This window comes from Enhydra lutris, unplaced genomic scaffold (assembly GCF_002288905.1).
Source record: "Enhydra lutris kenyoni isolate GAN:26980312 unplaced genomic scaffold, ASM228890v2 scaffoldscaffold8, whole genome shotgun sequence".
NCBI lineage: Eukaryota > Metazoa > Chordata > Mammalia > Carnivora > Mustelidae > Enhydra > Enhydra lutris.
This window is the reverse complement of record NW_019154092.1, coordinates 5499322-5525373: the sequence shown is the minus strand read 5'-3', so window position 1 is coordinate 5525373 and position 26052 is coordinate 5499322. Positions and strand designations below refer to the sequence as shown.

The following is a 26052-nucleotide window of genomic DNA, read 5'->3' as shown; positions in this document are numbered from 1 at the left end:
CCGTTATCAATCCCTCCTAAAAGCTTTCTCATTTGTGCTTTAGGAGTATGGAATGTTCAAAGAACAAAAAAACTCTGCTTTTGGTTGCACGGATTCTGAATAATTAAGAGTTTACTGGATGCAAGAAATCCACCGAATTCAGAAGGAAACCCTCCCTTTGGTAGGTGGGGTCAGATGATGAAGTAGGACAGAAAACACAGAGCATTTTTATTTGCAGAGCTTGTAATTAAAACAAAGGTAATTTTCATGTGCCAATTTCATGTGGGCTGGCTTTTGTTTGCACTTTCATCAGTACCTGTTTACTCCAGAGGTGAAAGACAACGGTAAATTCCTGTCAGTCCACTGTGCTCCTTACTGAGGAGTACGGTTAAAACACAGGGTGGCGGGGAGGGAATGCCTCAGTTGTGTATTTTGTGGCCATGAGCAGATTCCATTAATCCTGCGCTCCCACCTCCTCACAGAGACAGAGCAGACATAGAACCAGAATGAAGAAAGGAACCCAAGAGTTACAGTCACAGGAAACGCTAATGTCTACAAACCAAACCAAACAGCACATCCATCACTTTAACCTTTTTCTTTTTTTTTTTTTTTTGGCAAAATCACGAAGAAAATTATTCCTACAACTAGTACCCACCTTCTCCACATCAGCTTTCTTCTCTGTGAGGAGAGCCACTGTTCTCTTATAAGCCTCATTAATAAGTATTCGTACTTCGTCATCTATCAGTCTCGCGGTGGCTTCGCTGTAAGGCTTCTCTAAAACCATATCGCCCTGACGTGGGAGATCAAAGGAGATCTGCCCAACCTTCTCGTTCATGCCAAACTGAACAATCTGAAAAAGAATACATGATTAGTGGTGCGCATCTGGTTTCGCTGACAGACTGACTTATAAAATGGCAGTATGTCTTCATACCGGCCTTAACCCCACACACTTCGCTGTAATACTACTCTTTAACTGGGCAAAGTTTACATGGCAGCCTTGTGCTGGCTGACTGGATGGGGTATTCTATGCAGACAGTGCAGCAATGGATAGCATTTTAAACTACTCAACTAGGGACACAAGACAAGAAGCCCACAGACAACATCTATGAAACCTGCAAGATACTTCTCCATGCAAGAGGGGAGGTAAAGAAGCAAGAAGGTTCTGACAGACTCAAGAATTTAAAACGCAAGCCCTCCAGGCTCTTCCTGGAAAGGGCAGTGTGTCAACCTGAGAACAAGTGATCCTGGAAGGGAGTTTGCATTTTCCTGTTCCCTGAAGCCACCAGGTCAAGCCTGGACCCTATGAGCCCCCAAAACTAAAATGCCCCACATTTAGAAGTTTCTAATTCTAAAATCCAAATTGACTAAAAAAGGCCCAGATGAAAGTGAGGAACAGGAAAACAGCCAAGAGAACTCAGAAAGCAGGAAGCCATATTTGTTATTATTATTATTTTTTTTAAAGATTTTATTATTTGAGAGAGAGCTAGAGAACACAAGGTGGTGGGGGGCAGAGAGAGAAGCAGGCTCCCCGCTGAGCAGGGAGCCTGTCATGGGGCTTGATCCCAGGACCCTGGGATCATGACCTGAGCCAAAGGCAGGCGCTCAATGGACTGAGCCACCCACAGACCCCTCAAATCTTTTTCAAAACAGTTTTTTTTTTTTTTTTTTTTTAAAGGGACGCTCTCTTGCTTGTTCACTCTCAAAAAAGACTTGAAAAAGTGACAGACCAGAAGAGCTGAGATACAGATAACAGGAGTTTCCAAAGAAAGTCATTTAAGTTCGGAAACAGCAAAACTACATTGTTTGGGGATGTATGCACCAGGGATAGGTAAGGAAAATGTGTGCATGACAATAACAAGTCAGGAGAGTGGCTGATCCAGCAGGAAGGGAGGGCACGAAGAAGGGATGCTCTTAGGGACAGCCCAGGGTACAGGCAATGCTGCACTGTGGGATCACAGAGGCCTATAACAGAGCTCTGAACTCTGCACATATGCTTTAGAGACTCTTGGTCACATGTATCCCCCATCTTTCAACAGTTCATTTGGGCCACTATGCTTTTATGGCCTCCAGCAGCACCTGCTTTTGCTAACCGGGAGAAAGAGGACTTTCCCTTTGATGAAAAAAGGTGAAAACAGTGCTCCACACAGGTTCCGCAGCAGCTGCGACAGAGGCGGCGCGCCCCCCTGGGGCAGTGAACCACACTGAAATTAAGTCCTGAGGCAGGGCGGTCCACCAGAGGCTAGTTTTGCAGTCTGGGAACTTTCAGAAATTTTCCCATATCAATTAACAGTAAGTGCTTCTTTGCTTTGAGCCATTTCGGCTCCCAAAAGGTTTCAAAGGAAGGCTTGACTTTCAGAGAGCGGGAGAAATCCATAAACTTTAATTGTTACACTACCAAAAAAAAGGAATTTTTTCTTGCCTGAAAAGCCTAAGCCAGTTAAACACAACAGTACTGTTTTAGAGCCAACCGCAAATGTCCATTTCTTGTGCAAATGTGGAAGAGCAAGGAAGAAACCCCCCCATTTCATCCACTTACTTGAGCATAGGCACTCTGGGTTACTTTTCTCAAGTCATCTTGAGCACCGGTTGTAATTCTCCCGAAGAAGATTTCTTCCGCCACCCGGCCCCCCAGGGTCATGCACATCCGGTCCAAGAGCTGCTCCTTGGTGTACAGGTACTGCTCTTTGGGTAAGTACTGAGCATAACCCAGTCCTTTGCCCCGAGGGATGATGGAGACCTGGCAAGTAGAAAACACACAAGATGCTGAGGATTCCACCACCAAATGCTGACCAGGGTGTTTATCTGCACATAAATAAGCTCGCTACTGAAACACAAACACAGCAGCTGGGCAACACATCAGGCTTGGCAAGACGAGATCCAGCAGTTGTTGACTATTTGGGGGCATATTTTCTCTTAGGAGAACTTCACCTTGAAGCTCTAGAAAGTCTTTCTTGTCTTTTTATAAAACACACTTGAAATGATTCGATCCTGATGGAAGGACAGTTGGTGAGGGAGGACTCCTGACAGCTCAAATACGGGCTAGGCGCCATTCAACTTCACGGAGCCCCAGCCACATCCTCCTTTACAGGACGAAGAGGAAGGCAGACCTAGATGCTCAGCGCCTTTATTTTCTCTCCTAGTGCTTTTTGCAACAGAGTAAATTCCTTAAATTTTTAAAAAATCAGCTTTACTAAGGGATAGTTTATATTCAGTAAACACATCCGTTTTAGGTTATAGTCCAGTGAGTTTTGACAAACACAACCTCCTCCGCAACAAAAAGACAGAAAATCTTTTCTTTGCTCTGCAAAGTTCTTTGGTACCTCTTTCTGCTCAGTCTTACCTAGCCCCCACCCCCGCCCCCAACCCCACCAACTCCAGCCCTGGCGCCGGAGATATGCGACCAGTCCCTATGGATTAGGCACAATTTCCGGCACTGCATATAAATGGAATCCTACAGTATGTACATTATTGTGTCTGGTTTCCTTCACTGTTTCTGAGATTTGCCCACACTGCCAGGTGTATTAATAGTTCATTCATTTTTACTGCTGGGTAGCATTCCATTGTGTAAACAAACCAAACATCCGTTTCATTCTCAAGGAACATCAGGGCGGTCTCCAGTTTAGTGCTATTATGGATCAAGCAGTAAAAGTCTTTGTGTGGACATGTTTTTATTTCTCTTGAGTGATTATATAGGAGACTGGTTGTACAGAAGCACTTACCTTTTTTTTTTTTTTTTTAAGATTTTATTTATTTATTTGACAGACAGAGATCACAAGTAGGCAGAGAGGCAGGCAGATAGAGAGGGGGAAGCAGGCTCCCTGCCGAGCAGAAAGCCTGATGTGGGGCTCGATCCCAGGACCCTGGGATCATGACCTGAGCTGAAGGCAGAGGCTTTAACCCACTGAGCCACCCAGGCGCCCCAGAAGCGTTTACTTTTGTAAGAAGCTGTCAAACTGTTTTCAACATGGTTATACCATTTCACATTCCCATCAGCAACGGATGAGAGCTCCAGCTAGACTGACATTCGCCAACACTTAAGACTGACTTTTTACTTCAGCCATTCCAGTGGGTATGTGGTGGTATTTCACTGTGGTTTAATTTACACTTTCCCAAAAACTAATGAAACTGAGTATCCTCATGTGCTTAATGTCCATTTGTATACCTTCAGATCTTTTGCCCATGATTTCACTGGGTTGCTTATTTTTGAGTTTTAATAGGTTTTTTTTTTTTTAACTTATTCTAGGTATAAGTCCTTTGTCATATACCTATATTGCACGTTTTTCCAGAGTATGTGGCTTGCTCTTCATTTTCTTAATAGTGTCTCTCAAAGACAAAACATTTTCAGTTTTGCTGAGATCCCATTTATCAACTTTTTCTTTTGTGGTTCATGCTTTTTGTGTACTAGGACATTTTTGCCTATCTAAGGTCACAAAGATTTTAACTTGCATTTTCCTCCAGAACTTTATTGTTTTAGCTATTACAATCTATTTCAAATTAATTTTTTACATATGATCTGAGAGTCAACGTTAGCTTTTTTCCCCCCACATGAACACTAAGTTGCTAGAATCGTTTGTTGGTAAGATAATCCTCCCCGCCTTCAATTATTACTTTGGGACCTCTGCTGAAAATCTATTAGTCGATTATGTGTGAGGGTCTATTTCTGGGTCTATTTCTATTCCAACCCACTGATCTGTTCAGTCCCTTCTGCAATACTAATCTTCTTTACTTTAGCTATATACAAGATCTTAAAATAGGCAATGTAACTCCTTCGAACTCCATTGTTTTGGCTATTCTAGTTGACCTGATTTCTGTATAAATTTTAGATCTGCTTATCAATTTCTCCAAAAAAGTCTGCTACGTTTAAAACAGAGATTGCACTGTTACTATACATGAATCTGCGGAGAACGGTGATCATAACATTGCAGGGACACAGTATATCTCTTTCTTTTTTTAAGATTTTATTTGTTTGACAGAGCGAGCAAAAGAATGAGTGGAAGGAGAGGCAGAGGGAGAAGCAGACTCCCTGCTGAGCAGGAAGCCCAATGTGGGTCTTGATCCCGGCATGACTTGAGCCACAGGCAGACACTTAACCGACGGAGCCACCCAGGTGTCCCTATATCTCTATTTTTATTTAGGTCTTATTTCGTTTAGTGTACAGATCCTACAAGTACCTCAATAAACGTATCCCTACATACATTTGGCCTGGCCATGTTCATGTTTTTAGATGCTGCTGTAAATGAAACTGAATTTTTAAAATTTCATTTTCTGATTGTTCATGGCTAATATACAGAAATACAACTGATTTTTGTATATGGATCCTGAATTCTGCAACTTGTTAATTTCCCTTACTGGTTCTAGCCGCTTCTCTGCAGATTATCTAAGGTGGTTATTTATGTATGTATGTATTTATTTTTTTTAAAGTGAACTCTACCCCAACATGGGGCCTGAACGCAAGACTCCACGGTCAACAAGAGTGGTACCCTCCACCAAGTGAGCCAGCCAGGTACCCCTATTCCACACACTTTAATGTTATCTTCTCTGTGGTCCCCTTGCTTCAGGGGGATCCCCCTCCATTTCCAGAAGTCCCCTGACATCACAAGTCAGATTATGGCTTCCTGTTCCTTGTGCTGCACCAGTCTGGGGACCGCACTCAGTTGAAAAAGCAAAAATTTACCAATCTCACTTGGTACACCCATCTTTCAGGAGATTTCCCTTTGGCCTCTGCTCTCTTTTTTTTTTTGCCAGGCTCTCTGGGTTCTCCTGTGCAAGCACAGTGTAGTGGTGAGCCAGGGAGCTGGGCAGTTTCTACTTGGACTTGGGTCTAACTCCTCTGTAGCTTTCTTGCTTCCAGGATTTTCCTATTAAATTTCCAATATTCTTCAAATTCTGAATTCCTTCCTCTGCCACCTCAATGTATAGATAAGACCAGCTTTTTCCATCGCTGTGGCCCTAGAAAAAACCCTTCAGGGAAGGAAGCCACGAGCTCCCAATTCTAACCCACTGCAGCTACTGGTTTGCAAAAGGAAACTCTCCTCCAGCTTTGGTCTGCTTTGGACACTGTTTGGTCCTTTAAATAACAATTTTCTTTCCAAACTTTGTAACTTCTCTGCAGGAGGGTTTATATAACCCCTTCATCCCACCATCATTACCAGAAGTCTTGGCCGAATTTTATGTACCTATCCTTAGTGGGAATGCAATCTTCTCCTCAGGTAACTGCTCACAGGATCAGCTGGCTGGCCTACTGTTCAGCACAAACCGCTTTACCTTTAGAAGTGGGTCTGCATGTTCCAGGTACCACCCGGCAACCGCATGACCTGCCTCATGGTATGCCACGGTCTTCTTCTCCTCGGGCTGCAGAACCTGGGTTTTTTTCTCTAAGCCTGACAAAATAACACCGAAACGTCAAAAAACCACTGCCTCAGTGGCACCGACATAAAAAGACAGTTATACAATCTACACACTGGCTTATCTAAAAGGTGATTTAGCGACTATGATAATTTGTAAATTCCCCACCACGGTCAGGCTTAAAGGACCAACTCCAAAATACACCCAGCCACTTGCAAAATGCATTCACGACCCCAAGGCCCACTTTTTTCCTAACTCTCCCACTCTTCTGAGCCATCTAACTTGTTTTGGGAAATAGAAATGCAAAATAAAATTCAGCACTTAGGTCAACTTAAAATTCAGAGAAGACAAAGAGGTCTGGAATGATCTCCTTTTTAATCCAGGTCCTTGGAATTAACAAGCACTGGGCAAACAAACATGCAGGAGACTGCTTGCTGCCTGTTCGTGGTGTAACGCATGCAAGTGAGGAGGAACGGAGCTGGCTGAAGATGGGAAAATACCAAGTCAGCAAGCTGGCCAGGCCAATGCTATGGCACCTGCCACAGTAATCAACTGGCCCAGGGGGTTCCAGCAGGGGAGACCTGAGAAAATAAACCCAAGAGACACCCCCTGTGTTGACTATACAGCAGGCGGACCCCCTAGTCCAAGTCCAAGTCTTCTCTGGCCTGGATCAAGGTGGATACTAAACCTCCTTTTGCCCTCTGTACCACAGAAATGAACTACACCATTTGTACTAACACAAATTGTCACACTGTGACAAAAGTAGCTTTGCTGTGTTCAAGTAACACATCTGAGAGAATTTCTCAAATGATAACATATTGAGTCAGAAAGATTAAAAAAAAAAAAAAGAGTGCTATGTTCCCAATGACCTAACCAAGACAATAACAGAGCTGGAAGGGCAGAGATTGATAAAAGGTGAGTTACTAAGTAGAGACAAGCAGTTCTTGCTTACCTGAGAAAAACAAGAACTCTGACCCACCCCCTGGTTTATCCCTGAAGTTTTCATTTTCCCAGGAGGCATACTATAGAACAATGGCTCGTGGCTGGTTTACAGCAGCTGAGCTGGGAGCGGGTGTCTGTGTACCTCAGAGCGAGGCCCCTCCTGGATGTGCCACCTTGATGTCTTTCACACTGAGCACTGACTCTTCCCCCCACCTAAAAGGCACAGACACATACGCGGCTCTCACCTGCCTCTACAGTGAACTGCTTTAATTCCACTAACAACTCCGTCAATTTAGATTTTTTCCTTTCAATAACAAATTTCTAGAATAAGTAGTCCATTCATTCGTTCAAGGGTTATTTAGGTAGCACCTAATCCAGGTCAGACACACTGCTATACTAGCCTCTAGAGATCATTGCTGGAATCTCTATTAGTTTGGCATCCACTCAATTGAAACTGTCATGACAGAAATCACCAAGAAGAATCTCATTGCCAAATCCAAGGTCATCCTCCTCAATGTTCTCACATCACCTGATTCCAATGACAAGTGCTTTATAAACGTGTCTTTGCCCTTATCTTCCATTTCTTCTGACCTCCTGGGTTTCCTTTCATGGCATCTACTCCTTGTCTTTTTCCCTGATGCGCTCTCCGGGCCTGTGGCACACAAGCTCTGGTGACTCCGCTGGCTCACTTTTCTCCCCTCTGCCGCCAAATGCAGGCAGTGTTTACTGTGTGGGCCCGTCCCCTGGAGTGCTCTCACCCACCTCCACACCATGGGAACCACACACTGTGGTGCTGGGGTGCTGCAGAGTTCCACGTGGACAGCCTGCCCCATCTCCAATTCTGCCCATCTCATCTTCTGCCAAGTTGGCTGCCTCTTGAAGCACCCCATTCTTCCCAAGGCCAGTGAGACTGTCTTTTTTTTTTTTGGCCTATTGCCACTGGGACCACTTATGCTAAAATCCACTATCTCACGTTAATGACTACAAGGTTTTCTGCCTTCTGATGCTTCCCCCTTCTTCAATGTCAGACTCCTTTTATTTAAAATATCATCGATTATGCTACTCAATGACTCCAGAAAAATCCCATGTTAGTTCAATACTGGACACAGAACAAGAGTTTAAAAAGCCCTTGACCTTAACATTGAAGGATTTCTAAAATCTAGACCCAAGCAGCTATTTCCAGCTTTACTTCCTTCTCAAAGGAACTTAAGCCTGACTGGTTTACTTTCCCACCCCTGCTACCAACCGCCTTCTGTTCTTGCCTCTCTGACACCAACCTCTTCTTTCAGGTGAGCCTGGTTTAAATCCTGCCTCTTCTGCAGAGCCCTACCTGACCACAGTGCCCTTCACTTCTTTGAATGCCCAAGTTCTGGAATTGCTAGTTAGCTTTTTACAGGTATTTAAATTATAAGCTCCCTAGAAAGCTGGGAAAACACGTTATGTATGTCCCCATAACAGAGAGCACATTTAAATCATGCAGTACAATTTAAAACAGAAAGGTTGCAAGCATTTTCAAAACACTAGACCAGTAAAATTCCGGGGTAGACACCTTGCTGCTTGGGTGTGGGTCAGGTATGGTATGGGATGCTGTCTGTCTCAGACTCCCCCAAACCAACAGCATCCACCTCTACCAGACTGTGGCGGGGGCGGGGGGGGCCACCCTCACATCACTGAGGGAACATAGCAGGGGCATGGTAACCCCAAGCTGGGTGGAGAGACTTTGCTTCTAGATCTTGCCAAAACAAAGAAACCCATGGCCTCAAACTCATTTTATCAGCCTTTTGACTTGAGGTACATTCAGTTTGCTTACCGCCAATCACTCGCTCAATCGCTTGTTCAAAGTGTTTCTGATTTATGGAATCTGAGAGGTGTCTCGCAGCTATCAGAGCCGCTTCGTTACAGACATTAGCAACATCAGCTCCTACAAAACAAATGTGCAAAACAGCTTACCCACCAAATACACTCGGACTGACTAGTCACACATTATGGATGACCACATTCAGTTTCTCAACCAGCAACAGACTTTTGAAAAAGGGTTTAATGTAATATAATTCAGTTTGATTCATAACCCCAAGCTGTTCTAGCAGTATTCAGAATAACGTGGTACAATCCTGGCCCTTTGAACTAAGGTGCAAGTATTAGTAGTAGTCAGCAGATAATTACGGGCAGCTACTTTTATAGGCAAGATGGCTCATACAACAGTTACCTATTTAAAAATACCCGTTAATTAACTTAGTTCTATGAGCTCTGCTGGGAGAGTGACTAATGTGAGTATTAGGCAACAAGCTGAAATATAATGAAAACATAAGCAGTGCACTCAATTAAATAACAAAAGTTAAATATGTGAAGCTTGCCAAATGCTTTCTAGATCCATAAGTCTTTTTCTAACAGATTTATTTATATATATATATATATTTATTTATTTAATTTGAGAGCGAGAGTGAGAGTGAAAGAGTGCATGACCGGGGGTCGAGGGGTGGGCTGAAGAGGGAGAAGCAGGCTCCCTGGATGTGGGGCTGGATCCCAGGACCCTGGGATCATGACCTGAGCCGAAGGCAGACACTTAACCAACTGAGCCACCAGGTGCCCCCAGAGTCTCTTAAAATTCACGTTTCAGATAAAGTATATGGTTAACTCAAATAAGTTATAACATGTGTATGTACTCAATAAACACTGAAATGTTATAAATTCCAAAGACCAAAGAATAAAAACAAGTAAAAAGATTAGGACCCTGGGACATTTAAGATGCCTACCTTCTAACCATACACTTCCGTATATAACCCTCTCAGACTTTCCACACGTTCCTTTTTAAGAAAGGCTCACATTTTACATGTAAAAACTCTGGAATAAGCACATGCCAAGATGCTCAACATCACTAGTCATTAGAGAAATGCCAATCAAAACGGTGACACCACCAGGGTGGCTACAATCAAACAGACAGGCAATGACCAGCACTGGCAAGAATGTGGCAAACTGGAATCCGCAGACACTGCTGGCGAGAATGTGGCACAGCCGCTTTGGAAAACAGTTTGGTAGCTCCTCAAAAAGTGATTCAGCAGCACTATTCCTAGGTATATAACCAGAAGAACGGAACGTACATCCACACAAAAATCTAGACACCAACGTTCAAATCAGTATTATCTCTAAGAGCCAAACGATGGAAACAAATGATGGATAAAGATGTGGTCTAGCCACACAATGGAACATTATCCAGCCGGAAAAAGGAACAGAGTGCTGACACATTCTGCAACACGGCTGAACTCTGAAAACACTACACCAAGTGAAAGAAGCCAGGCAGAAAAGATCACATGTTGTGTAATTCTTTTTGTATGAAATGTCCAGAATAGGAAAATCAATAGAAACAGAAAGTAGGTGAGGGGTGGCCTAGGGCTGGGGGTGGAGCGAGTGATTGCTAATGGATTCTTCTGCGGTGATGAAAATGACCTAAAATGAGACTACAGTAGTTACAGTGAAACCTTGTAAATACACGAAAAACCACTGAATCGTACACTTTACAATTCACAGATGAATTTTATGGTATGTGAATTTTGTCTCAACAGAGTTTAAAAAAACCTCATGAGGCACCTGGGTAGCTGAGTTGGTTGAGTATCTCTTGTTTTTTTTTTTTTTTGAAGATTTTATTTATTTGGCAGAGAGAGATCATAGGTAGGCAGAGAGGCAGGCAGACAGAGAAGGGGAAGCAGGCTCCCCACTGAGCAGAGAGCCTGATGGAGGGCTCAATCCCAGGACCCTGAGATCATGACCCAAGCCGAAGGCAGAGGCTTAACCCAATGAGCCACCCAGGCGCCCCTGAGTGTCTGACTCTTTGATTTCAGCTCCGGCTGTGATCTCAGGGCGGTGAGATCCAGCCCCACGGCAGGCTCCTATTCACTGGGGAACCTGCCTGAGATTCTCCCTCCTTCTGCCCGCCCGCTCAACCAAGGGCTCATGTGCACGCTCTCTCAAACAAATAAATAAATGAATCTTAACAACTATAAAAAACCCAAAACCTACATACAAATAACCCAGAGGCAGAAGGAAGAGGGTGGGGTTCACCATGAATTAATAATTATTCCTAAAGCTAATAGGTGATGCATGCAGAGGGGTTCATCACACTATTTTCTCAACTTCTGCAGATGTTTGAAATTTCCCACAATAAAAAGGTAAAATTATACACTGAAGAAGCCCAAGGTGAGAGGTAAAAGTAAACTGGTATCTGGCAAATGTCTCTGACCTAAAGGACTTCAACACACAGCAGGCTCTGTTCCACTCACCCGAAAATCCTGGAGTCAAGGATGCAAGTTTTCTGGCCAATTTCTCCTTTTCCAGGGCGCTGTCCAGTTTTAGTGGTCTGAGGTGAACTTTGAAAATAGAGGCTCTTCCTTTTATGTCAGGTGGTCCTTGAAAAATTATTTTTAAGGGGAAAAAAAAATCACAGTGAAACAGTCATATCTCTCCTCAAAAGAACTGGACTGAACCCAATGAAGATCATCTCACCAATAAAGATTTGCCTATCAAAGCGCCCTGGCCGCAACAGTGCTGGGTCTAGAATATCTGGTCGATTGGTGCCTGCCAAAATGACGACGTTTGTTGTTGTGTTAAAACCTAAAGAGACAATAACAAAAATGCAAGACTTAAAGCTTTAATAAAGCATCATTTTTCTAAACACAAATATGAAAGATTTTAATTTATATGACTATAATTGAGAATATGTTGTCCATTTTTTTGAATGCTTAAAAAATTTAAAGATACATTTTCTTTATTTGAGAGACAGTGTGTGCACCCAAGAGTGAGAGTGCATGAGTGGGAGAAGGGGCAGAGGGAGAGAGAGAAGCAGACTCCCCACTGAGCAGGGAGCCCCGGGATGGGCTTGATCCCAGAATCATGAGATCGTGACCTGAGCTGAAGGCCAATACTTACCAGGGACCTTCATCATTTTTTAAATATTTTTAAACCAGTGAGATCAGAGGTGACTGGCTGGCTCAGTCAGTTGAGTGTCAGCCTTTTGATTTCACCTCAGGTCATGATCTCTCTGGGTCCTGGGATCGAGCCCCACCCATGTTTGGCTCTGCGCTCAGTGCAGTCTGCTTGAGATTCTCTCCCTCTGTCCCTTCTTCAGCTTAAGCTCGCTGGCTCTCTCTCACTAGTAAGTAAAATCTTTAAAAAAATAAAAATAAAATCAATACGATTAAATTTGCAAACAATCTGTCTAACCTCCCTGGGTCACGGGACAACCCAATGAATATCTGATGACAAGTATGAAACTCCACCTCCAACCTCTCAGCCAGGTTCACCTTACTCGGTTCTATCAGCCACTTCGCAAATGTCAATGCCTTGGCTATAGAGCCTTCACCCTCAGGACCCTGGTCCCAAAAGAGCCCTGGTACTGGTACCCCAAAACATGGCTCTACATGGATTGACCACCACAGAGCAAGGGAAGAGCTCTACTTCTTTGTCTGGATACACTCAGACCTTGTTTTACTGCACTCTGCTTTCCTGCACTTTATACGTACTGTATTTCTTTTCTTTTCTTTTTTTTTTTGTAATTTGACAGATATCACAAGCAGGGAGAGAGGCAGGCAGAGAGAGAGGGGGGGAAGCAGGCTCCCCGCTGAGCAAAGAGCCTGATGTGGGGCTCGATCCCAGGACCCTGGGATCATGACCTGAGCCCAAGACAGAGGCTTTAACCCACTGAGCCACCCAGGTGCCTGCCCTTTTTTTTTTTTAAAAGATTTTATTTATTTATGTGACAGACAGAGATCACAAGCAGGCAGAGAAGCAGACAGAGAGAGGAAGGGAAGCAGGCTCCCCGCCGAGCAGAGAGCCCAAAGCGGAGCCTGATCCCAGGACCCTGAGACCGTGATCTGAGCCGAAGGCAGAGGCTCTAACCCACTGAGCCACCCAGGCGCCCTACATACTGTGTTTCTTACAAACTGAAGGTCTGTGGCAACCCTAGTTTCAGCAATCTATCAGTGCCATTTTTCCAACAGTATTTGATCACTTTGTGTCTCCATCACATTTTGGTAATTGCAGTACTTCAACATTTTCATTATTATTATTGTTATCATTATTTAAAAGATTTTATTTGAGAGAAAGACAGAACAAGTCTGGGAGAGGCAGAGGGAGAAACAGACTCCCCGCTGAGCAGGAAGCCTGACTTGGGGCTCGAGCCCAGGAGCTGAAGGCAGACACTTAACCAACTGAGCACCCAGGCACCGCATTTTCATGATTATATTTGCTGCGGTGACATATGATCAGTAATCTTTAATGTCACTATAGTGACAGTTTTAGGGCACCACAAACTGCACCCATATAAGTGAACTTTATTGATAAATACTGCGTGTGTTCTGACTGTTCCAGCGACAGGGTGTTCCCTATCTCTCTCCCTCTCCTCGGGCATCCCTATTCCCTGAAACAACAATATTAAAATCAGGCCAATTAATTACCCTACAGAGGCCTCTAAGTGGAAGTGAAAGGAAGCGTCATGTGTCTCTCACTTTACACGAAACGCTAGAAATGATTAAGCTCGGTAAGGAAGGCACGTTGAAAGCTGAGACAAACTGCAGACTGAAAGCTAGGCCTCTTGTGCCAAGCAGTTAGCCAAGAAGTGAACGCAAAGGGAAAGTTCCTGAAGGAAATTAAAACGCTACTCCAGTGGATACACAATGACAAGAAAGCAAAACAGTTTTAGTTGCTGACATGGAGAAAGTCTGAGTGGTCTGGATAGAAGAGCAAACCAGCAACAAGGTTCCCTTGAACCAAGGCCTAATCCAGAGCCAGGCCCTGAGTTTCTTCAATTCTGTGAAGGCAGAGAGAGGTAAGGCAGCTGCAGGAGGAAAGATGGAAGCTGCCACAGGGTGGTTCGTGAGGTTTAAGGAAAGAAGGTGCGTAACATAAAAGGGCAAGATGAGAAGGAAAAGCCGATGTGGAAGCTGCACCAAGTGATCCGGAAGGTCTCACTGAGACAGTGCAAGAGGGCGACGACATTAACACCTTTAGATGTAGACAAAGCGGCCTCATGTTGGAAGAAGATGCCGTCTAAGACTTTCATAGCTACAGAGGAGGAGTCAATGCCTGCCTACAAAGCCTCAAAGGACAGGCTGACTCTCTCGTTCGCTGCTAATGCGGCTGGTGACTTTACATTGAAGCCAGAGCTCACTGACCATTCTGAAAATCCTGAGGCCCTAAAGAATCATGCTAACTCTGCTTGTGCTCTAGAAATGGAACAACAAAGCCCAAGGACAGTACATCTGTTTACAACACAGTTTACTGAATATTTTAAGCCCACAGTTGAGAAAGCAACTTGGAAAAAGATTCCCTTCAAAATACTACTGCTCACAGACAATGCCCCGGTCACCCAAGAGCTCTGATGGGGACGTAGAGATTAACGTTGTTTCACACCTGCAAACACAACAGCCATTCTGTAGCCCATGGATCAAAGAGTAATTTGAACTTATTTAAGTCTTTTTTTTTTTTTTAAGATTTTATTTATCTATTTGACAGACAGAGATCACAAGCAGGCAGAGAGAGAGGGGGAAGCAGGCAGAGAGAGAGGGGGAAGCAGGCTCCCCGCTGAGCAGAGAGCCTGATGTGGGGCTTGAGCCCAGGACCCTGGGATCATGACCTGAGCCGAAGGGAGAGGCTTTAACCCACTGAGCCACCCAGGGGCCCCTAAGTCTTATTTTTTAAGAAATACATTTTGGTGGGCTATTGCTGCTGTAGATAGCAGGAAGGAAGGAGGGATTCCCCATTAAGAACATTTGTGATTTGGGGCGCCTGGGTGGCTCAATGGGTTAGGGCCTCTGCCTTCGGCTCAGGTCATGATCCCAGGGTGCTGGGATCGAGCCCCGCGTCGGGCTCTCTGCTCGGCGGGGAGCCTGCTTCCTCCTCTCGCTCTCTCTGCCTGCCTCTCTGCCTGCTTGTGGTCTCTATCTATCAAATAAAAAAAATCTTAAAAAACAAAAAAAAAACCATTTGTGATTCATGGGAAGAGATCAAAATATCAACATTGCCAAGAGTTTGGAAGAAGCTGATTCTAAATCTCATGGATGACTTTAAGGGGCTGAGGACTTGAGTGGGGGTAGTAACTACAGATGTGGTGGGAATAACAAGAGAACGAGAATTGGAAGTGGACCTGAAGAGGTAATGAATTGCTGTGATCTCATGATAAACCTTTAATGGACGAGGAGCTGCTTCTTACGGATGAGTGAAGAAACTATTCCTGGTAAAGGTGCTGTGAAGACTGTTGAAATTACAGTAAAGTAAGGCACTGGCAGGCTCAGCTGGTGGAGCATGTGACTCCTGATATTGGGGTTACGAGTTCGAGCCCCACAAAGGGTGCAGAGATTATTGAGAAGTAAGAGCTTTAAAAAAAAAAAAAGTGGGGGAGGGACACCTGGGTGGCTCAGTGGGTTAAAGCCTCTGCCTTCAGATCAGGTCATGATCTCAGGGTCCTGGGATGGAGCCCGCATCGGGTTCTCTGCTCAGCACGGAGCCTGCTTCTCCCTCTGTCCCTCCTCCTGCCCCACTTGGGCGCTCTCTCTCTCTAATAAACTTTAAAACTTGCCACACCCACCCAGCCTTCAGCAGCCACCACCCTAATCAGTCAGCAGCTGTCAACATGGAGGCAAGATCCTCCACCAGCAAAAAGATTACAAATCACTGCAAGGTCACATAAGGGTCAGCATTTTTCAGCTGTAAAGCACTTTTTAATTAAAAAAGGTACATTTTTTTAGACACCTACTGCACTTGCTAGACTACATATAGTGTAAACATAACTTTTATATGCACTGGGAAACCAAAACATTCAACTCGCTTTATTACAATACTTTTTACAGCGGTGGTCTGGTACTGAACCCGCAGTTATCTCTGAGGAGTGCCTGAACAATGGCCAGCTCAGTCACATAAAGCAGTTCAATACTCAGTACTGTACTGCCCTCTCTGAGCACACAACAGCATTCATGTATCTTACAGCGGGGAGCATTCTTACATCCTACAAACTAGCTTTCCTAATAAAAGAAAAAGCTAACTAATGTGGAAAGATTGCTACTCTCTTAAGAGGAGTATTCAAAATCTGCCCAATTTACACTTGGTTATACGTGGGTTTTCCTGATGTTTCAGAATCATAAATGGTTTTAAGAATGAGACTATCAGGGCACCTGGGCGGCTCATCTGGTTAAGCATCTGACTCTTGATTTCGGCTCAGGTCATTCAGGGTCGTGAGATCAAGCCCAGCGTTGGGCTCCCCACTCACAAGGAGCCTGCTCGAGATTCTCTCTCCATCTCCCTCTGTCCTTCCCCTACCCTCCACTTCATGCTCACTCTGTAAAATAAATACATTTTAACAAAAAAAAAAAAAAAAAAAAAAAAAAAAAAAAAAAAAAAAAAAGAGGGGCACCTGGGTGGCTCAGTCAGTTAAGCATCTGACTCTTGGTTTCCACTCGGGTCATGATCTCAGGGTCATATGACTGAGCTCCATCTTGGACTTTGCTCAACTCAAAGTCTGCTTGAGATTTTTTTCTGCCCCTCCCCTGCTCTCTCAAATAAATCTTAAAAAATCTTAAAAAAAAAAATGGAATTATGATTCTTTTGTGGATCATTTCACCAATTTTTCTCTTATTCAACACCAGGTACAAACACCATCTTAATGCCAATATTAAGTTATGGCAGGCTGCTAGGTAAGAATATTTTGCTATTATCTGTACTGGTACAGAACTTTTTTAAAAAAGGGCTATTTGGGGGCGTCCAGGTGGCTCAGTGGGTTGGGCCTCTGCCTTCGGCTCAGGTCATGGTCTCAGGGTCCTGGGATCCAGCCCTGCATCGGGCTCTCTACTCAGCCAGGAGCCTGCTTCCCCTTTTTTCTCTGCCTGCTTCTCTGCCTATTTGTGATCTCTCTCTCTCTGTCAAATAAATAAATACAATCTTTTAAAAAAAAATCTACGGGACGCCTGGGTGGCTCAGTTGGTTAAGCAGCTGCCTTCAGCTCGGGTCATGATCCCAGCGTCCTGGGATCGAGTCCCGCATCGGGCTCCTTGCTCGGCAGGGAGCCTGCTTCTCCCTCTGCCTCTGCCTGCCACTCTGTCTGCCTGTGCTTGCTCTCTCTCTCTCTCCGAAAAAAAAAAAAAAAAAAAAAAAAAAAAAAAAAATCTATACTATCAACATAAGGATTCTCACTTAATTTTTTTAGATTTTATTTATTTGACAGAGAGAGAGAGCACAAGCAGGGGAGCAGCAGGCAGAGGGAGAGGAAGAAGCAGACTCCACATTGAGCAGAAAGCCCAATGCAGGGGTCAAATCTCAGGACCCTGAGATCACGACCTGAGCCAAAGGCAGACGCCCAACGGACTGAGCCACCCAGGCATCCTCTCACTTTAGATACATGGAAAACAACTAAAAAGTGTAGTTTAAAATATGGAAGACCTTCAAGATGGCAGTGGCTGGGTGGCTGACTGGCAGACAGAGGTGAAGGCCCCTACGAGGTAGAAGAGGCAGAGAATCCTCCCCTCCCCACTTCTCGCAATCCCAGGAGCCCAGCAAAAGTGTTGTTTTTGTTTTGTTTTAATGAACAAGTAAACCATACAAGTTGTCAGCATGGGACGGAGATCTACATAATCCACCAAGAGTGGAAAATTTATGAACCCCACAGACCAACCCTGAAAAGAAGCCCAAAGAGAGAATTAAAGAACAGAAACAGTGCATGACGGTAAGAGCTAGAGCTTTGAAGTCAAAGGATCCCAAACGGGTTATCCAGGAAATGGAGAAACTGGATGTGCAGCAACCACAGTTAAATGCGAAGGTGCTGAAAGACAAGCGTAAAGAGCTGCGTAAGACCACTGGATATACTATTCTACGACTCTAAGAAAATGAGAATTCAGACGTTTACGAAGAATTGAGAAAGCTAGAAGTAGAATATGAACAGAAGAGGGCTCAATTTAGCCAGTATTTTGATGCTGTCTGGAATGCTCAGCCTGTGAAGTGGAGAACATTCCCTTCCCAGCTCTGGCCCAGGCTCCTTCCACCATCTTGATCCAGGACATTCCACTTCCTGGTGTCCAGCCACCCTCCATCCTTAAAAATACCTCAGCCAATGACCTCCAACATGGGCAGTTTCTATACCTCCTCTTCTCGGACATGATGTGCCACGTTTGCCCCTGGCAGAAAACCTCCTGCCCCCCCGCAGTCTACCACCTCGAGTCTTCCCAAAGTATGGCCATAAAGGGGGCTTTGCCCTAGATCTTCCCCCTGTAGGCAGGAGGAAGACATGTCAAATAGCCCCAAACTAGCTCAACGGGGTCATGATGATGAGGTTTCCTACAACAGTCAAGATGACCAGTACCCCGAGGGCGCGGATCAAGAGAAGCGCGAGGGCTGTACTGATGACTGTGACACTGAGAGGTCAGACAGGGAGAGTGCAGGGGGTGAAACTGCACACCCCGGTGATGACAGACACAACAATGAAGAAAAAAAAGTCAGGTCTGAGTTAAGATTTATACATATGCCCGGAAAATCAAGGAAGAAAAAGAACACGAAGGAGCTGACCCCTCTTCAAGCCATGAGGCTTCAAATGGCAGAAGAGGAAATCCCTGAGGGACAAGAAGCAGAAGAATTTTCCAAGGATGAGGACAAGGAGGATTCTGAGGATTCTGAAGCAGAAAAGCAATCACAAAAACAGCGTAAAGAGGAATCTCGTGTTCTGATGGCACATCACTGCAGCCAGCCCTCCCTCTAGTCTGTCCCTCCTTCTCAGACCCAAGCACCTCCCATGCCAGGACCACCTCCTGGACCGCTTCCGGGAGCTCCTCCATTCCTGAGAGCACCTGGAATGCTGAGACTCAGGATCTTTACCCTGACTTTTGCCTCCAGGCCCACCATCAGGACAGCCCACTGGCCCTCTCCCAGGCCCACCTCCTCAGGGACCCTCATCAAGGCTACCTCCCCCTGCACCTCCAGGTATCCGTCCACCAAGTCCTGGCATGAAGCACCCACCTTTGGTGCCTCCACTTGGACCTGCCCTACGTTGTCCCGCCAGCTCCCTTGCTGGGCTCCCCCCAACTTGATTCAGCGACCCAAGGTGGATGATACAAGTGCAGCCACCAATGAGAAGAAAGCCACGGCAACCATTAGCGCCAAGCCACAGATCATTAATTCCAAGGCAGAGATTATCTGATTTGTGCCCACTGTGTTAAGGGTACATTGGGAGAAAAAATTTGCTACTCTTCAAAGAAAGTCAGAGGATGTGCCTCTGGCCAAAGCAGCTCCCAAATCTGGTCCACCCGTTCCTGTCTCAGCACAGGCTAAGGATGATATTTCTGAAGCTTCCATGAAAGGGATGGAAGGGCTACTGCGACAGCTTTTAATGCCGGAGCAGGTTTCTGTATGCATCAGTGGTTTGGGGAAAGAGGATCTTACTACACTTAATGAAAGAGTGACTTTGACTGTTAAGGTATTCTTTAAAAAAAAAAATTTTTTTTTAAGATTTTATTTATTTATTTGACACAGAGAGAGATCACAAGGAGGCAGAGAGGCAGGCAGAGAGAGGGGGGGGGAAGCAGGCTCCCAGCTGAGCAGAGAGCCCGAAGCGGGGCTCGATCCCAGGACCCTGAGATCATGACCTGAGCCGAAGGCAAAGGCTTTAACTCACTGAGCCACCCAGGCGCCCCTACTGTTAAGGTATTCTTAAATTAAAATTTAGGATAGTTTAAGCCCTAAAGTTTAAACTGTGTTCAGAATTTACTGCACCTACGAGAGGACTACTTCATTCAGAACAGGCTGGTTATTGAAGCAGTGCTAACATCCTCTCCCTCTCATACACCGTTTTCATCCTGTTTGTTCCCCTTCTCCAATTCTTTGGAAACTTGTGACTGGAGGAACCTTGTTATTTCTTTCACTCTCTTCTTGTGTGCGGTGGGCACTGGGGTAGAGATTTCTGAAAAAAAAAAAGTTTATTGCACCCAATCTCGCCTTCTGTGTTTGAGTCATTTTAATATTTTCTTGTAAATATTTTTGTGATCCATTAGTGAAATGGACCACAATGTCAATTTCTAATACAAAGCAAGATATGTAGAAAGAAAACATATAATGCTTTGATTAAAATTATTTCCCTCTGACCTACACTTTGAGTGTTTCATGGAATAAATGTTCTACACCAAGAAAAATAAAATAAAATACGAAAGACTTAAATATTCACCGTCCATCTCCACGAGCAGCTGATTGAGTGTGTTCTCCTGCTCACTCTGCCCCCCAAAGTTGCCTCTTCCTCTTTTCCTTCCCACGGCATCTATTTCATCAATGAAGAGAATGCAGGGGGCATTCTTGCGAGCAAGGGCAAATAAGTCTCGGACCTGGATAAAAATATAAACATTAGAGTCACTTGATAAGTGAATATTATTTACCTCCTATTAAAATTAAGCATCATGCTTCCATCTAATAGGAAATCTTTCTGTTAACATACTATACTGTATAGTACATATTTAAGAACTTATAAGCAAGGAAGTGGCAAATAAAGTTGGTGGGTAACTGTCTTAGGGTGAGCAAACATTATTTCTACAGTATCGTAAGATACTGTATATACCATAGGCACTAACAATATCTGTTATTTTTATAGCAACTTAATACTACACATTTTTGCCCTACAAAAAGGTAACACTGTAGGGGTGCCTGGGTGGCTCAGATGGTTATGCCTCTGCCTTCAGCTCAGGTCATGGTCCCAGGGGCCTGGGATTGAGCCCTGCGTCGGGCTCCCTGCTCAGTAAGGAGTTTGCTTCTCCCTCTTCCTCTGCCATTCCCTCTGCTTGTGCTCTCTGGCTCGCTCTGTCAAATAAATAAAATAAATAAAATCTTTAAAAAATAAAAAAAGATAATGCTGTAGAACTGTAGACTTTATATTCAGATTAAAAGTTCAAACTACTCTGGGGTTTGCATTTCATGCCCAAGGCAGCTGCTAACAAGCAGACATGCACTAACAGATCTAGGCAGTACACATACACACAGTGAAGGCAGTGACTGAGCCACGCCCCCACAGGGATCACCCCACAGCTTAGACAGCCCATGTCCTGCCCTCAGCCCTGCTGTTGCTAGAGCAGGTGTGAGGCCCCCGCACTTATATTCTGTCCTACTAAACATGTCCTTTCAGGCTACTAGTTCAGGTGGGTTGAAGGAATGGGTGTCCCACAACTTTTCACCAGCCAAGAGTTCAGAGTTTCAGAAACAATCTCCTATGCTTCACATCCCTCTTGCCTTCACTCACCTTAGTCCAATTCTCCCTGTCACCCTTTCCTCCCTGGACTTCCAGGTTTTCACTGCTATACTTCTCTGAACCCATCCTCTAGGGTAACTCATGTTACCTAGGCCCTCCCCCACTCAACTCCAGATTGTGATCAATAAACCATCTCACACTCTTCCCTAAATACTTCCTTCACCCTCTTGCCTGAACTCTAATTTGGCTGACACTGCAAATCTCTCAACTGGAAAGGGTTTTTGTCTTTCCTTCCAGGCCCATGGGAGTTGAAGTCTACCTCATATGCTGTGACTACTGTCAAAATAATTCTGCTGGAAAACCCCTGCTCATGGATGTTCTCAATATGGGGCAGAGACATTACCCTCCTGGTTATAGTACTCCCCGGGCCTGATTCCTCCCTTTTCCACCCCACTCCCACTGGACATTATTTTCTCAGTGGTTCCTGGTTGGTTGGTCCCCTGAAGCACCTATTTCAATCACTTTCTGTTCCACTCTGCCATGGCCAGCACTGCCAAGGTTTTCCTATATAATCAGCTTCCCAGTCTACTCTGACCCCCTCCCATCGGTCTGGCCGGCTCATGGGTTTAAGCCTTTCTGACGCCAGCTCCTCTTCAGTCTCCACTGCATTAGATTCACTGCTTTCCTACCACCCACAGCTCCTCTCCTGTCTTCAGTCACCCCCACTGCTCTGGCCCATATCAGATGCCAGTCCAACATCAGCAACACAACACCTTCAGACTCCCCTAGAACTGCTTGACAAGACCCATATGAATCCACCTACTCTACCGAAGATGCCATCAGCAGTATGATGCATCATTAACACATTTGCCATTGACTGAAAAAATTAAAATTAAAAAAAATTTTTTAAATGCTGCCAGTTGATGACAGAACACCTGATTATACATTGTATCCTGATATCTGGAAAGATAATTATGATAGCACTTTACCCCTCCTAGGTATTTAAAAAAAAAAAGTTAACATTTAATGAAATACACAAGAGGAAAAATTTAAGTGCTGCTTTAAAAGTTAATACATACTCACACTTCCTGATTTCAAAACTTACTATAAAGCAACAGTAATCAAGACTGTGGTACTGGTATAAAGACAGACATAAAAAAAAAAAAAAGACAGACATACAGGTCAACAGGATAGAATTGAGAGTACAGGAGTTAAACCCATGTATCTATCCATGGTCAAGGATGCCAAGTCCATTCAATGGGAAATCGTCTTTTTAACAAATGGTGCTGGGGAAAGTGGATACACACATGTAAAAGAGTGACAGTGGACCCTCGCACCTTATGCCACATTAATTCAAAATGGATCATAGACCTAAATGTAAGAGCTAAAACTATAAAACTCTTAGACAAAAACATAGAAGTATTTATGACCTTGAGTTTGGTGACAGATTCTTAAAAATGATATTAAAGTCCAAGCAATGACAAAAAAAATTAAAGAATGGATACACTGGTCTTCATCAAGATTAAATGCTTTTGTGCTTCACTATCAAGAAAGAGAAGAAGCAAACCACAGGAGAAATTATTTGCAAATAATGTATCTGGTTAGGATTTACTACCCAGAATATACAAAGAACTCTCACAACTCAATGTCAAAAGGACAACCCAATTAACAGACGGCACTAGTTTGGGCCAGGGCCATCTTTACCAACTCCATATTTGGGGGGAAGCTCAGGGGAAGAGTGTGGAAGCTGTGCCATTGAAACGGAACAAAAGACTTACTCTAGCTGGACCCACACCAACAAACATCTCCAAAAACTCAGATCCACTAACGGTGATGAAGGGGACGTTGGCTTCTCCAGCTGTGGCCTTAGCTAGCAGTGTCTTCCCAGTGCCTGGAGGACCGGTGAGAATGGCACCCTTCAGATATAAAAACGAAAGTATCTTTAAATAGAATTTCAGAAAAGTAAATTGCATATCCGCAGGCAATTCTGAGATATAAATCCATCTATAAACTCTACTGACATATACTAAATGTTCTTTAAAACATCCGAACCATGGCAAAACATTTTTATATTAGTAAGAAAAAGATTATTTAGAGACGTTTTAAAAACTTAGTAAGAATGTGAAATCTTAAATTCTTCGCCTGTTTTATCAGATTTTTAGTGTTGCTTTTCAGACCTTTAGACTTGGGCTGAATATCTACTAATAAACCAACTAAGGTTTACTTAAGTAAGTCAAGGAGACACAAAACAACACACTCCCAAATTACATTTTGCTTACTTTCTTCCCTCTAACATTTTACAAATGAAGTAAAAATCTAATGACCAATTGTGAACATAGTTAAAAAGAGAAAATGTGCTTGCTCGAACAGCAGAATTATTTAAGCTGTGGAGATGCTTAGGTATGATGCGCACAGGTACTAAGAAAGTAACAACCAATTATAAAAATTATCAAATATGATTTTTTTAATCCATATAGGTAGGACATGGAAATCAAGGAAATTATGATTTCCTTTACAAAGGATTCCTTAAAGGAAACTTTATTAATGGATTTTTTTAAATAATGAAGCATTTTGGATTCTTTTACTTCAAGACTGAGCCTCGCCCTTGGAGTAAAAAGGTCAGTAAGCCCAGCCCATCGTCAGCAGTCCTCGGATCCGGGGGAAGACTTGAATTAGTGTTGCCTATCTCTTCTCCATCAAATCCTGTGTGAGTCTGAGTCTAGGTGCCACGCACAGGCAGAGTGTGCTCAGAGTTGCTCAGAGAGAGATAACTGGGTGACAGCAGGGGACAATATGCTTTCATGCACACTCGCTAAGAGATGGGTTATCTACATCTGACTGGAGGGACAAAAAAGGCAAATCAGGGAAGGCTTCCAAGGGGAGAGAACACAAATCTTTCCAGGAATATACACACTGTATTGCAAACAGAAACATTTCCACAGAATAAATGACCTGAAAAAAGCCTGGAATAACAAGCAAAGGCTGGTAAGATAGAAGGAGAATAACAGACACTTTATCCTAAGTCATCAAACTTCATAAAATTGTAACTTTAGAGATCAAGAAGTAATTCAAAAGATTTTTGGGTTAATCAGTTGAAAATAATCTTCTGAAAGTTCACTTTACCTTTGGGATTTTTGCTCCTAGATCTTGATATTGCTTTGGGTTTTTCAAGAAATTCACAAATTCCATTATCTCTAGCTTGGCCTCCTCGCAGCCAGCCACATCTTTAAACTTCACATCTATTTCATCCTTCAAGACTTTGGCAGTGGTTTCTCCAACACTGAAGAGTCCACCCATCCCCCGGCCTGTCCGGCCAATCCCGGCAGGCCCTCTTCGGATGGTGTAGAGTAAGAAAGCGATGATGAGCACTGTAGGCAACATGCTCAGGAGAAACGAGCTGAAGGAAACCATACACAACACTGACATGTTTTTAAGTCTGTCAACCTTTGGCTTTGTAAATGTTTTGCAAGATATACTTTTTGATAACTGCTTAGGATTATTAACTGTATAGATTTTCTATTTTTAGAAAAACTGAATATTCTAAGATTTTGTCTGAGGCACGAAGAGAACCTTAGTGCCTTGGTATCACTGACGTAGAATTGCAGAAGATGAGACCAAAGATAAAGCTGTTCTTTATGTGATGTCTACTGAGATTTTCTTTGTACCCTGAAAATCACCATTTATACATAATACAGACCTAACTGTAATGTATTCTCATCATATCTACAGCTCAAAGACACTTCTTTGAATTACTTAAAAATTTTAACATTTTTAAGGGGTGCCTGGGTGGCTCAGTGGGTTAAAACCTCTGCCTTTGGCTCGGGTCATGATCCCAGGCTCTCTGCTCCGCGGGGAGCCTGCTTCTTCCTCTCTCTGCCTGCCTCTCTGCCTACTTGTGATCTCTGTCAGTCAAATAAATAAATAAAATCTTAAAAAAATTTTTTTAAACATTTTTAATATGATCTGGTGTTAGCTTGGGCAGAAATTCCAGTTCTCTTATTGGAATACACTGACTTATTCTAAAGAGATGTCTTCCAAACATCAAATCCTTGCCAAGTTAACAGCAGAGCAGCTTCCAAAGTCCCGTGTACAATGGTGACAGCTATCGCTTGCTGAGTGCTGTGCAGCTTGTTCAGACTTAATAGCCTAACTCCTGGGGGAGCAATCATTTGTCCTTCTCTGGATGACTCTGCTCAGAGAGGACGTAAAGCTTAGGGATGCCTTTTGCCTTAGTAAATTTCAAAACAGTCATGGGTAAGGATATGTACTCGTATCGGTTAATATAAGCAATGTAGCTGAACTTACCCAATGAAATTTGGGTCAAAACCTTGTAGACCAGTTAGCTCAAAAACAAAACAAAAACCAAAACCAGGATCTCCTTTCTAAGTTTTCATTTTTTACACTAGTTTAAATGCCCCTACAGCAGGCAGTAAGAACCGTGAAAACTTTACCTTTGGTTTATTTCTGGAGGGCAAAAAAATACACACTGACAGTAAAAGTTTAAAAAATGGTGCAAAAAAACCTTCCATAACATTTCAGCAGCAAAGTTAATTGATTATATGACAGCCCTGGGGGCTGAGGGACACAGCCTT

The 26052-nt window shown here is 43.7% G+C and overlaps 1 protein-coding gene and 1 pseudogene across 1 annotated transcript in view; one reads left to right on the top strand and one right to left on the bottom strand.

Annotated features, from left to right (window-relative positions):
* LOC111142403 (AFG3 like matrix AAA peptidase subunit 2) overlaps window positions 1-26052 on the bottom strand; it is a 47620-nt gene that overhangs the window by 3907 nt on the left and 17661 nt on the right. The window contains exons 8-16 of the mRNA XM_022495467.1: window positions 24584-24857; window positions 23239-23376; window positions 20453-20606; window positions 11764-11871; window positions 11541-11666; window positions 9077-9187; window positions 6244-6359; window positions 2516-2716; window positions 635-829 (exon numbers count right to left, since the gene is read on the bottom strand). Coding sequence (XP_022351175.1) covers window positions 635-829; window positions 2516-2716; window positions 6244-6359; window positions 9077-9187; window positions 11541-11666; window positions 11764-11871; window positions 20453-20606; window positions 23239-23376; window positions 24584-24857 — 1423 coding nt within the window. The remainder of the gene's footprint in view (window positions 1-634; window positions 830-2515; window positions 2717-6243; window positions 6360-9076; window positions 9188-11540; window positions 11667-11763; window positions 11872-20452; window positions 20607-23238; window positions 23377-24583; window positions 24858-26052) is intronic.
* Window positions 17857-20056, top strand: LOC111142455 (annotated as a pseudogene).